This window comes from Oryctolagus cuniculus, chromosome 1 (genome assembly GCF_051225735.1).
Source record: "Oryctolagus cuniculus isolate XC-2025 breed Fujian yellow rabbit chromosome 1, ASM5122573v1, whole genome shotgun sequence".
Taxonomy (NCBI): Eukaryota; Metazoa; Chordata; class Mammalia; order Lagomorpha; family Leporidae; genus Oryctolagus; species Oryctolagus cuniculus.
This window is the reverse complement of record NC_142867.1, coordinates 102,095,575-102,109,062: the sequence shown is the minus strand read 5'-3', so window position 1 is coordinate 102,109,062 and position 13,488 is coordinate 102,095,575. Positions and strand designations below refer to the sequence as shown.

At 37.3% G+C, this 13,488-nt stretch overlaps 1 protein-coding gene across 4 annotated transcripts in view; it reads right to left on the bottom strand.

The window, feature by feature from the left end:
• ZC3H12C (zinc finger CCCH-type containing 12C) overlaps window positions 1–13,488 on the bottom strand; it is a 78,296-nt gene that overhangs the window by 38,621 nt on the left and 26,187 nt on the right. The window contains exon 1 of one of the 4 annotated variants that reach the window (XM_051849613.3): window positions 5,269–5,412. The exons of the other annotated variants lie outside the window; for them this stretch is intronic. Coding sequence (XP_051705573.1) covers window positions 5,269–5,292 — 24 coding nt within the window. The 5' untranslated portion in view covers window positions 5,293–5,412. Of the gene's footprint in view, window positions 1–5,268; window positions 5,413–13,488 lie in introns of those variants that run through there. 4 annotated transcript variants of the gene reach the window in all.

Sequence of the window (13,488 nt, the reverse complement as noted above, 5' to 3'; positions counted from 1 at the left end):
TCCCACTGTATCAGCCCTCCCACCTACACTCCCACCCATCTTCCTTTTCCCTCTCATATTCCCATTCTTATTTTTTACTAAGATCTATTTTCAATTAACTTTATATACAAATGATTAACTTTATACTAAGAGTTCAACAAATAGTATATTAAAAAAAAACTGTTCCTCAACAGTCAAGACACTCATAACATTTTTGCCAAGATAGTAGCATGCCCTATTTTTCAAATGAAGACTTTATGAATTTAGAAAGGCCGTAATTCCTCCAAGGTAATAAAGTGAAAAAGCAGTGGAACTTTTTTAATTTTATAGGTTTTGTCTGACTCTCAAATTCATGTTTTTTCTCACTATATCACACTGCTTCTCAAGTTTGAGCAAAGAGATTTTTCCACTTCTAGAAAGGCTTAGGTTTGTAAAGTGACACATGCAATATAGTCAAAACATATGTTTCAGTCATGTCATGACAGGTCATGTACATTTTCCCTAACAGAATTCATAATATTCTGTAGATACTCTAAAGAGAAACCCATGTAGAAACAAAGGAAAACATTAGCTTATCATACTTGAAAAACTACATTAACGTGAATGACGTTTAACAACTGTCTAAAGGAGTTCCCCAAACGACTAACACTGACATGAAAGAGCACATATTCTAAAATGGGCAACAAAGTGAATTCTATTTCATTTAGAGATGAACACAGCTTTGTCCTAATAATCATGATTTTGTGAACACTGAACATAGTAACAGACTGTACTTTTTAGTATTATGCTACCCTTAGTAAGTGGCAGGGACACTGAGGTTTCTTTCATTCCAGGAAAAATAAAAGTTCTTTTAATCTATGTTCATTTATAGAAAGGAAAGCAATTCAATATGTCAAATAACATTAACAGCAAACAATTAAATATATTAAATAATGTTATCTCAGTTTCTTGAATTTTATGGCAGAAAACACTTCAGTACCCCACTAGATTAATTAACCATTAATCTGCATTTGGTTAAAAAAACAACTTTTGTCCTATTTTTTTCATGCAGAAATATTTTTATGATTTAAATTGCAATTGCCATTTTACTATTTTTTCTTAAAGTTTATTGAAAATGATAGTTATTTCTCTACTAGAAATGGGTTAGAAAAATAAAAAGAAAGTTACTTTCTTTTGTGCTTCATTGTAAGGACTATGTCCACATCAGTGGTTTATCTATTAAGGAAATTGCAATATTCAACTCATGTATAACATTAACAAACCAGTGGTAGCTGAATGAGACTGTCATAAAACACCTACTTAAATCACCTAAAAAAGAAACTAGGAAAACATTTTATTCCGAAGCTCTTCAACATCACACAATATAAAAGAGTTATTATAAAAATGTTAAAAGGAAATGCTCAGTGATTTTCTGAGAAGACTCAAGTTTGAAAATATACCTGGTAACCTCTTTAAAGTATTTCTACATTAATGCAATAACTTTTATTAACTATGTTAGCTATGATAATAAAGAGAAGATAACATGTGCTCTTCAGCTTGACATCAATATACTTAAAATTCCTTCCATGTAGAACTCCTGTGCACTTCCACAGGGGTTTCTTCATGGTTTATTCCCTGAGAAGATAGTTAACTTTTAATAACGTTGCTCCATACTACAGCATTCATTAGTTTTAAGGAAACATCAGACTCTCCCAGCTCCTGATTGCTCAACTGACAAAAGGAAATATCCCTTTAAAAAGCTCTATATACATTTGCTTTTTTACGAAAATGTAGCTATTTCATTTTTCCTATTAATATAGATAGGCATGGGCCCAATTATTTAGAACAAGGGATTTTAAAAGCAAACCTTTACACTCTATGATTTATTAACTACTGTAATATACTAACGCCATAACACAAGTAACAAATCACAATAGCATTCTAATAAAGGGATACAGTTTAAAGAAAAATCCACATGATGGCCTTCCTAGAGCTCCCACCAAAAGTATCTTAAACAAGGCAAATCTATTGGAGGCTGGGCTGCTTGGCAACCAGAAGCTGGTTGCTAAGCTGCACTCCTTTAACATGCCATCATGAATGCTAACACAGTGAAAGAATAATTTGGTATGAACAAAAGCCTATAAAAGAGACTGGGACTTAAGTGCGTCTGGTTTACCCTCTGAGAACAATGCAGCTGCCAAACCAATCTGGAAGCTCCGACATCATTGTTCTGTAAACCCCACAATCTGCTCTGACTGCAGGAAGTGCATTTAATGGGGGACGTTTCTGATCTCCCCTGAAAAGTTTGGGTTTTGCATAAGTGCTGTTGTGAGATAATTCTTCAAGATAATGACTTGCTGACCAAATCCCTGCATTGGGCTAGGAAATATTATTTTAATATTGAGTGGAAGAGCTTTCTTTCTTTTCTTTTTTTTTGGTTCTGGACTATATCAGATGAGATGCACACCTTATTAAAAAGACAGCCAACAGGGGACATTAAAATGAAATTTTTTGTTTAAAGGCTAGGTGAAATTACTTTTAACATTTCCACTTTTTCCAAGAAACAAAAACCAGATACCAAGAAGTTTTTAAAGTGAAACTTAACCACTCTGGAAAAAAAGTATTTAAACTTTCTACATTGTCTTCAATTTAAAGTTTTTATATAAAGTGTCAAAGGTACTACCTAAATCTATAATATATAGTTTATTATATGACAATACTAAAAAGGCAGAAAAATGGGTTTATCAATTGCTTGTTACTTTATAATATTGAACCAAATGAAACTCATTTGTGTATCAATGTATTTAATGATTGTCACATACCTTTAACTTGTGATAACTCAATGTAATTTGTATATAACACTCAGGTAAAAAGTTTGCAATAATTATATTCATTTTTAATGCTTAGGAAAATGTACACTTGAACTAATTTTTAAAATTAACACTTTGTTAGACAACATAATTTTTGTTTCAAAATATTCTGGTTAGACATTTTCTCACAATGACAGGCCTCTCTTCATCCTGTGGATTTCATTGGTTAGTTCAGAGAAAGTGATCCTATGTCATCAAGGCCTAACTAAGCAGTAAAATGATTTTTAGTTTCTATAGAGTAAGAGACTAAATATGAAATAATACAAACAATGATGAATGAGTTCAATTTCTAGGACTAACATATAACAGAAATCTAAAATGACCTGATTTGTACTAATCCATATACTGTAAAGATTTGATTCTATGTAATCATGTGTAATCAGCAAAAGGCTCCTAAGATTTAATAGGGCATTTAAAAGCCACCCAGAAATTGGCAATATTCTGAAATCATTCAACAAAAATTAAATACTAAAGTATTATTTTCAAAGCCTCATGGAATATTTGTTCATGTAATGGAATGTAAAAATCTTATAAGGAGTCACTGTAAGAAACTTTAGAACAAAGAATGGCATATAAGATTTATTTCTGCTCAGTGTAAGATAAAAAGAACACAATATCACAACACGTATCAGTACATGTAAGGCAGAAACTTCCTTTCTCCTTATTTCTAAACAAGTATCAGACTTAAGTTTTACCTTCACTGAAACGCAAACATATAAATCATCTTATGTTTAACCAACTAAATATTAGCTAATCAGAGTAATATTTCTCAAGAAGCAGCAGCATGGTTCTATACACAAAGATTAGTTTATACTTTATGAAGTTTATAGTTTTATAGTTACAGTTTTATAAACTTTATATTTTTTATAGTTACAATAAACTTTCAAGAAATATGGCTTATGTTTTAAATTTTATGTTGGAGATACATTATAATTACCCTTCACTTACTCTATTAATGAACACAAACAATGGTAGGCAAAAATATGATGATCTAAAAACAGATTTCCACAGTTAGTAAGTCTGTAGATGTCCCTCAGATACTTCATTGGAAACTCTGTTTTTCTCTCTAAAGGCAAGATAAAAATTAAATAATACTATCTGTTGGAAAACAACTACATTGTCATGTTAATCTTCTAGATGAAGTCTCATTATTTAAGTTTCTATAAAGACACTTTATATTAGCTGGGTGCAAGTTTATGATATAACGACTGTTTACTAGAAACATATCACATTCTCAGAAATTCTTTCACTTAGTGAAGAGACTTTTCTGAAAGTTTTCATTAGATAACTTGGATACTCCTTCATCTCACATCAAGCCAAAACAATTTCTTTTTTATATTTAAAACAGCCTCAGATTAATCAGGAATATTAGACCATAAACATGGTATACCAATTTATTTGTTTGTAATGTAAAGTTACAATGCCATGAAAGAGGGTTCTGGTTGTTATCCAAATGGTAATACTATGAGAACAATGGAAATGAAATAATGAATATGTAATAAATACCTACTGCTGTAGTCGCTGTGTGTTTAATTACCATTGTATTTGAGTGAGTGCTGTTGTCCGCATCCCGCAACTAACAAAGGCAGGATGTCCCTTTGAACAGATTGGTTAAAGCTCTGGGGCAACAGATGTCTACTGGAACTGCAGGAGACCAGCAACTGGTGGCCTGCCCATCTTCTGAAAACTTTCAATAGACGAATGCATATGCTCACACAATAGAGCATGTGGGAGAAATGGAAACCTCTTTTTAACCCTTTCTGCTCTTCCTTTCCTTCCCAACTGCGAGATCAAAGTCTTTGTCTCCTCCTGGCTTCCCCATTACAGAACTCTTGAAAGCAATAGTTCTTGGAATGGTAGCTTCAGTCTAATATCTGAAACTAGCACAAAGGGAAAAGGGTGAGAGAAGAGAAATTAGAAAGTGTAGATGAATGCTGAAATTGCTGACAAGGCAACTGAATGCTTACTCATCATATTTAAAATAAGCTATCTGAAACATTTACCTATGTCAATCCATCTCCCCAAGGTAGACTTTCAAGACAATAGAAAATCCATCAAATATTACTATCATTTTATAACACTAAGGCATGACAGTGACATCTCAAGAAACCAAAGAATCTGAGAAGATAAAACCTAAATCCACTATTTATCAAAAAAAAAAAACACAGCATTTGCTCCAAATGATTAATTATATTTCATGCCTAATGTCTTAGAAATATTCATGGAGCTATTAGTAATTATTTAAAAACTCTAGAATATTAAAACGTAAACATTTGCTTCACAGACATGTATTACAGAAGGAACTGAATTTTCTGAATGTTGATACTATGTAATAATTTGTAGGCTTTCATGAGGTGCTATCTTTTAAAGAGTTTACATTAATACTCTAAATATTTAGTAAAGTTGAACTTTCAAGGCATTAAGTAGCACAAATACTCACGTTAGCAGGAAAATACAAAGACATTGGTTGCTGTAGCAGCCTCAGCAGTAACTCCTTAACACAATTTCAGCTGCAGACTTCCAGGCAGGCAAGAAGAACAATGAATGGTTGAACAGATGGAATGGCAATGTCTTTGCTTAACCTATTACCGAGTGGAATAACAGCCAATCATAGGCCAGAAAGCTCACAATTAGTGGGCCAGGCAGATGCAAGACAACCTCAGCACCCTGCGCCAGGTTCGGAGGTTTCTAAGATAAGCAAGTTGATGTCATGCTCGGGTCTGCCTGGGCAGCATGTGCATTAACGAGGGGTGTGCAACAACAATAGGCCATACAAAGCTGACTGGTAGGCAGCTGCTCTATGAGCGCAGAGTCATTAGGGAGCAGGCTGCCAAGAAGAAACACCTGGCTTGGGCAGACTTCAGCTTTTCCTCCTTGTTTTTAATGCATGAGACAAAGGAAGCAATTATATTTTAAAGTAGTAAAAGTTGCAAGTTTCCAAAAAGTTGAGGCCATACGCCAGTCTATTAGCTTTTCATTTTTATTTGAGAAATAAAGAAAATGAGGTGTGTCAAAGCAGCAACAAACTACTGCAGCAATCCCTTTTCTTTAATAAGCGAGTTACTGGTAAAATGAGATAGGAGGCTTTAGAAAACTATTTCCCTGAAAATATGGATAAATTTGTATTTTAAAGTATGTTTATGTGTTAGAAAAAAGTAAAACTAAAGAGAGGTGATGAAAATAGAAATAGATGTAAAGTAGAAAGATTTACAGAGCTTACAAAGAGAATTTATCTTTTAAAAGTTCACTGAAAGTAGATTAAACAAACACTGGTTAAATTTTTCACCTACCATGTAACTGAAATTCAGTTACAGTTTATAATCTGTAGAGATCTAGAAATACTTTTTCAGATTATATCATTCATTACATGAATATTTTTGTAAAATTAAAAATGACAAATTTATAAATTGAGAATTTGAAACTTTCCAACACAACTACATCACAGAAACAAGTTGTATTACTCATTATAGTTATTAACCCTATAACTGTTCTACATGAAACATACTCCAGTGTTTTGGGGGTTAAAAATAAGTATTTCAATTCAAAACAGAATAAAATTCATTCCAACTCTGTGCTACATAAATCATAAACTGTACATTTAGACAAAATTATTTCAGTACAACCTAAAATCACAGAACCTATCTTACGTATGTAAAATAGCAGTGTGAAATTCTTTTATTATGGTTGCTAGTTAAATATATAATTAAATAGAAGCAAAATCTTTTATCATGCTTTAATATACAACACACTATACTTTCTAAAGTTTGTGCTTAATAGAATTTGTAAGACTTAATACTAAAATTTTTGGTTCAGGATGAAGTGAACATTTTAAATATTATGACATTTTTGAAGAGTATAAAGTATTCAACAAGTCCCCTCAGTGAGGAAGTTTGTTATCCCTGGTCTATTTCAGTGTTTCAGATTACAGTATTAATAATACTGACTACTTGTTTTTGAGGGCTCCATATGTTGTACCTTGAGTGGCCTCTGATTATGTAAAAAATTCAGTGAAAATGTAAATACCATAAGGTGCTGTGAAGATAGTCCCCTACTCAAGAGAAAGGAAAAGTACAGCTGTTCTACTTGCCTAATGTGATGTAGAACACACACACACACAGCACACACACACAGCACACATACACACCCTCTTCATTCCAGTACAAATTAGAAGAGTGAAGGCCAAGAGCTGATCTAAACACATAATTTACCAATACAAACTGATGGATGCAGAGTCTAGATTTTTCCATTAAATGATCATGAACTCTAAAGATATAACACTTGGTTAAAGTACTGCAAGTAATCTAAATTAATCTTTCTTTTCCACAAATACAGAAGCTACTCAAAATTAGGATAATTTGTGAATACTTAAAAAAAAACCAACAACACTGATTGGGACTTCTGATCCTATAACCTTATTGTATTCACTCTAATGCAAATGAGATCTTTTCTATTAACAAAATAAGATCTATTCCATATGGTAAAATTTTTTCTATCTTACCAAAATTACTCCTTAGCCTGCTAAAAACCCAAAAACTACTGTTTCCAGAAAGAAAACTAAAATGTGCCATATATTGCAGATCACCCATTTGTCTGAAGTGTGCCATTCCAAAAAATGTTGGCAAATTTAAAAAATCTGTGAAAATGTTTTTGAACTAAATATACTTACTGGCTTCTATATGTCAAGTTAGAACTATTCTTTTTCTGCTAGGGTTATTGTAATGTTACTGGAATAATTAAATTCATGATCTAATTTCATAAGCCCAATAAAGATCAAGAGAAAGCATCTCTAGCATTACAGTTTGTTGAGAATTTACAATGTGGGTTACACAGAATTCAAATTTCATGTCTGCGTAAGTGTTGGAACGTTCCAGAAATGAAGTTAGGGGTGTGTGTGCTGGGGGGAGGTGATGGTGGTAGTTGGAAGAAATAAGATCACTGCTTTGGCCAGTGCTCTGTAATTCTGGTAAAATTGAGTTTGGTTAAACAAAATAAAAATGGAAAAAAAAAACAACAGACTTCCACACAAAGTAGGTACCACTAAAACCGAATGAAACTTAACAGCTATGCACTGACTAGAAGAGAGAGTGAGGTCAGTATTTATGAATTCATTTGTTTATAGAAAGGAAACTACTTCGTGTGAATAGACAATATTCTCTTTTTCCGTGGGCTTTTTTCCTTCTCTTTATCCCCTGCTACTACAGTTACTACTTTACAGTTTTAATTCAGGAGGAGGAGGCATCTTCTCACTCGGCCACAGTGAGCACAAAGAATGAGAGAAAACTACCCAAGAGCTCAGCGGGAAGCCTGATCTATAGCACTGGATTAAGCTTTTTTGCAAACAGCAAATAAAGGCAGTGATCTGAAAAAGCTAATCAGATCCTGCTGTGGTATTTAGACTATGTTGGTTGCTAGTATTGGATAATGTTAAGCACATTAAAACATCTGTAGGTAAAAAGACAGCCTCAGTCTAGCTTTCCCAGTCACATGGCCCTGGTCCACTTGCACTGGAGACCAAATACAAACAGCTGTGCTGGGCTCTGTTTGGGTCACTGCAATAAATGAAGGAGCACAGTGCACACTTATGACAGGTTAGGAAGACACTAGAATCTGTCAACATCAAGGGTGAGTCTAACTTTTGAAACTTCCAGCATTTATGAGGGCCTCCCTTTTTGAGGCCTGAATGTCAAACACTGGGCTTTGGTGCTGGAGTCTGGAATCAATTTCTTTTGCCCATGGTGATCCAAGCCCACTTCCTGGTGCTTCTCTCTTCAAACAGACTTGTTCCTCTTTGAGTTAATATAATCCATTTTGATCCTAACAATAACACTATGGAAGTAAGATTATTATATCAAATTTTCTCAATTACCTGAAAAAGGTTGAAAGGTTAAAATTTATCCAAAAAATTGCTATTATTTTTGAGATCTTAAAAAAAATGAGCCAGGGCCGGCATTATGCTGCAGCAGGTTAAGCTACCGCTTATAGCACCAGCATCCCATATAGGACTGTCAGGGTTCAAGTCTTGGCAGCTTCACTTCCGATCTAGCTCCCTGCTAATGTACTTGAGAAAGCATCAGAGAATGGCCCAAGGGCTTGGGCCCCTGCCATTCATGTGAGAGGCCCAAATGGAATTCTAGGCTACTGGCTTTGGCCTGGCCCAGCCCGGGCCATTGTGGCCATTGGGGAATGAACCAGCAGATGGAAGATATTTATCTCTCCCTTTTTTTCTGTCTCTTACTCTTGCCTACCCTGTTACTCTGCCAGTAAAACAATAATTTTGAATGAATCTTTATAAAAGTGATCCAAAAAAATTTACAATGTAAAAGAATACAGCAAAAATCAATCAAAATCAATCAAACACAAACTCCAGTATCTAAAGTTACTATATTTAGAAAGTCAGATGAGCATGAGATCTTTCATTTATAAAACTGCTCTTAGTGTTCTTTGAAAAGCACTAACTTCAAGGTACAAAACAACGCTAAGAACATAACCTCTATGACTTAAAGACAAACGGCTGCAGGTCTGGACAGCTCTAGTTAAACAAAAGTCACAGGGTCAGCTGGATCAAACAGCCAGTAACATCATCTCTGACATGTCCACTCCAGAACGTTCTGTAGGAAAGGTGAGACATGCTTCTAATTCCCCTTTTCCAAAAAACCCAAGCCCCATCTCAGGCAAGAGACAGTTTGGGAAAGTCCCACATCAGCCCGTATTTGGAACCTGTCCTGAATCAAATCCCCCCAAAGTACACGCTAGAGGAATGCAGCTTTACATTTAACATTAACTGTATGAAGATTCTCAACTATAATTAGGATCAGATATTTCAGACAGATCAAGTAGAAATGATTTTACATCAAATGAACTTAAACTGAAACGTATTATGTGAGAATAGTGTGGCATTACATAGAAAAATACATTATTAACCGATAAGGCAACAAACATCTATAAAAATGGTACAGAACAGAGGGTACAAATGAGAAACGCTCCAAACACATTTGTCATTTCCCCAATGACACGGCCACTCTCCCATTTCTCAAGTTCATATTAAACACAGTGGTGGAGCTGGGTCGAGGAGAAGTCGCTTAAAACTATCACCAAGATGCAGCTACCCCTGTGGCCCTAAAATAAACTAATTGTGTTTTAATATGAAGAAAACTACTTTTCCTATCTACACCAAGAAATACATTGTATCAGAAGTTATATTTTAGTACAAGTCATATTTGCTCCTAAAAAATACCATGCAATTACTAATAGGTAAATAAAAGATGAAAAGGAAAAACTCTAAGATACACTGGATTTATCAATTGAACCCTTTATCTATTAGAAAGATAAACTTTTTTTTAATTTATTTAAAGGGCTTGGGACATTTACTGGCAGCACACAGCAAAGGTCATAGGATCAAAGCAAGAACTCAACACTTGAGCCTTTGGAAGGTTAGAGTCCAGGACAGAATCCAGGGTTTCAGTGGCAAAGCTTCTAGAATTTCCGTGTATGATGATTTAGCACTATCTGTTCTTTGACTCTACGGTCGCCACACAAGCTGCTAATTCTTGAGACACGGAATCACATCAGCACAGTTTAGATAATAACTTCACTACTTTGCCCAATTACCATGGCCAAGAGAAGGTGGAGCCTTGATTGGCAGCTTGATCAGAACCGTATATGGAAATGGATGTGGGAGTTCCTGAGGTGCACCTGTATCAACAAAATCATGGGAGGAGAAAAAGCTTGGGAAATCCACTAAAAAGGACATTTTATACACTACAGAGATGTTTATATGGGCTCCGTGAAATTCATCAAAATGACTTTAAAAGTGGTAAAGAAAAAAATTTCTGAAGGTAAAACAAAATAAAGAGAATACTAAAAAATGGAAACTCATGTTTTTGATTAATTTTTCATACTTAACAAAAGGAAACTATGAAATATACTATCACTTTTAGAGTACACACTGATTCCTTGGCTTCATTTTCACATCTATGAACAGTAACATATCTCACTCCCAATTTCCCTTAAAGAAACTCTTCATTGTCACAACACTGCATTCTTGAAATTTCAGTCAACTTTGTTGATTTCTTTTTCTTTTTTTAAAAGATTTATTTATTTATTTGAAAGTTGGAGTTACAAAGAGAGACAGAGAGAGAGAGAGAGAGAGAGAGAGGTCTTCCATCTGCTGGTTCACCCCTGCAACAGCCTCAATGGTCAGAACTGGGCTAGGCTGAAGTCAGGAGCCAGGACCCTCATCCAGGTCTCCCATGTGGATGGCAAGGGTCCAAACACTTGGGCCATCATCTGCTGTTTTTCCTAGGCCATTAGCAGGGAGCTGGATGGGAAGTGGAGCAGTCAGGATAGGAACTAGCACCCATATGGGATGCTGGCATCATAGGCAGTAGTTTTACCCATGATGTCACAACTATGGCATCTAGTTTTTAATTTATATAATACATTTTTTTTTTGACAGAGTGGATAGTGAGAGAGAGAGACAGAGAGAAAGGTCTTCCTTTTGCCGTTGGTTCACCCTCCAATGGCCGCCACGGCTGGCGCACTGCGCTGATCCGAAGGCAGGAGCCAGGTACTTATCCTGGTCTCCCATGGGGTGCAGGGCCCAAGCACTTGGGCCATCCTCCATTGCGTTCCCGGGCCACAGCAGAGAGCTGGCCTGGAAGAGGGGCAACCGGGACAGAATCCGGCACCCCGACCGGGACTAGAACCTGGTGTGCCGGCGCCGCTAGGTGGAGGATTAGCCTATTGAGCCGCGGCGCCGGCCATATAATACATTCTTAAAATACAGTTGATCAATTCCTGATTTTTTCTTCTCAAGTTTTTCATTGTCATAGCAATGAACATCTCCTAGATTAGTTTTGTTTCTCAACTGATCTCTTTTTTTGTTTAAAAATTTATTATTTATTTGAAAGAGTTACACAGAGAGAGAAGGAGAGGTCTTCCATCCGCTGGTTCACTCCCCAGATGGCTGCAACAGTTGGAGCTGTGCCTATCCAAAGCCAGGAGCCAGGAGCTTCTTCTGGGTCTCCCATGCAGGTGCAGGGTCCCAATCACCTGGGCCATCTTCCACTGCTTTCCCAAGCCATAGCAGAGAGTGGATCAGAAGTGGAGCAGCTGGGTCTCGAGCAGGCACCCATATGGGAGGCTGGTCTGCAGGCTGGCACTGCAGGCAGCAGCACTGCTACACCACAGTGCTGGCCCCACTCAACTGATTTCTTTCCTTGACTACCTCCCTAAGAACTTGCCTTAGGAGTAATTTTTAATCAAATCACTCTAATACTAAAAAAAAAAAAAAAAAAAAGTAGGGGCCGGCGCTGTGGCATAGCGAGTAAAGCCATCACCTGCAGTGCTGGCATCCTGTATGGATGCTGGTTGGAGCCCCGGCTGTTCCACTTCCGATCCAGCTCTCTGCTATGGCCTGGGTGTAAGGGAAAGGATTTACTGGGGGAAACCCAACAGACCGGAGGGAAGGGGCAAAAAAGGAAAAGAGGGAGAAGGAGAGCATAAGAGAGCGATTGAGAGAGAGAGAGAGAGAGACAGAGAGATGGAAAAAAAAGAGAGAGATTGAGAGAGAAAGAGACAGAAAGAGGGAGAGAGGTCTGGAGACAGAAAGAGAACCATGTGTTCAGGAACAGGTGTTCTTAAAACTTTGCAGAGGCCAGCACCATGGCTCACTAGGCTGATCCTCCGCCTTGCGGCGCTGGCACACCAGGTTCTAGTCCCGGTCGGGGCTCTGGATTCTGTCCCGGTTGCCCCTCTTCCAGGCCAGCTCTCTGCTGTGGCCAGGGAGTGCAGTGGAGGATGGCCCAAGTGCTTGGGCCCTGCACCCCATGGGAGATCAGGATAAGAACCTGGCTACTGCCATCGGATCAGCGCGGTGCGCCGGCCGCAGCCCGCCGGCCACGGCAGCCATTAGAGGGTGAACCAACGGCAAAAGGAAGATCTTTCTCTCTGTCTCTCTCTCCCTCTCTGTCCACTCTGCCTGTCAAAAAAAAACAAAACAAACAAACAAACAAAAAAAAAAACAAAAAAAAAACTTTGTGGGAAGGAGGGGGAGGCAGGGAAGTAGGAGCAGTGAATCCCATTAGGATGGGGGTGGAGCTGACACGGGTGATTGGGCCATGTGGCCACCTGGCTTCCAGCAGTGGTGGCAAGGGCTAGGGCCTAGGATGGTGTCAAGGTGTAGATTGCACCATAGATAAGACTGAGCCATTTTACTAACACTGGGAAAGCAGCAGAAGACGGCCCAACTCCTTGGGCCTCTGCACTCATGTGGGAGACCCAGAAGAAGCTCCTAGCTCCTGGCTTTTGGATCAGCCCAGCTACCGCTGTTGTGGCCAATTGGGGAGCGAACCATCGGATGGTAGACCTCTCTCTCTCTCTCTCTCCTCTGTGTAACTCTTTCAAATAAATAAATAAATATTAAAAAAAAAATCTGAGCTACATGGGTGAAGTCACTGGCATCCCAAATGGACATTGGTTCAAGTCCTGGTTGCTCCACTTGTGATCCAGCTCCCTGATAATGCACCTGGGAAAGCCATAGAAGATGGCCCAAGTGCTTGGGGCCTTGCACCCTCGTGAGAGACCTGGAAGACACACTCTCTCTCTAACTCTGCTCTACAAATAAATAAATCTTAAAAAAATTAATCTGAGCTACAAATCA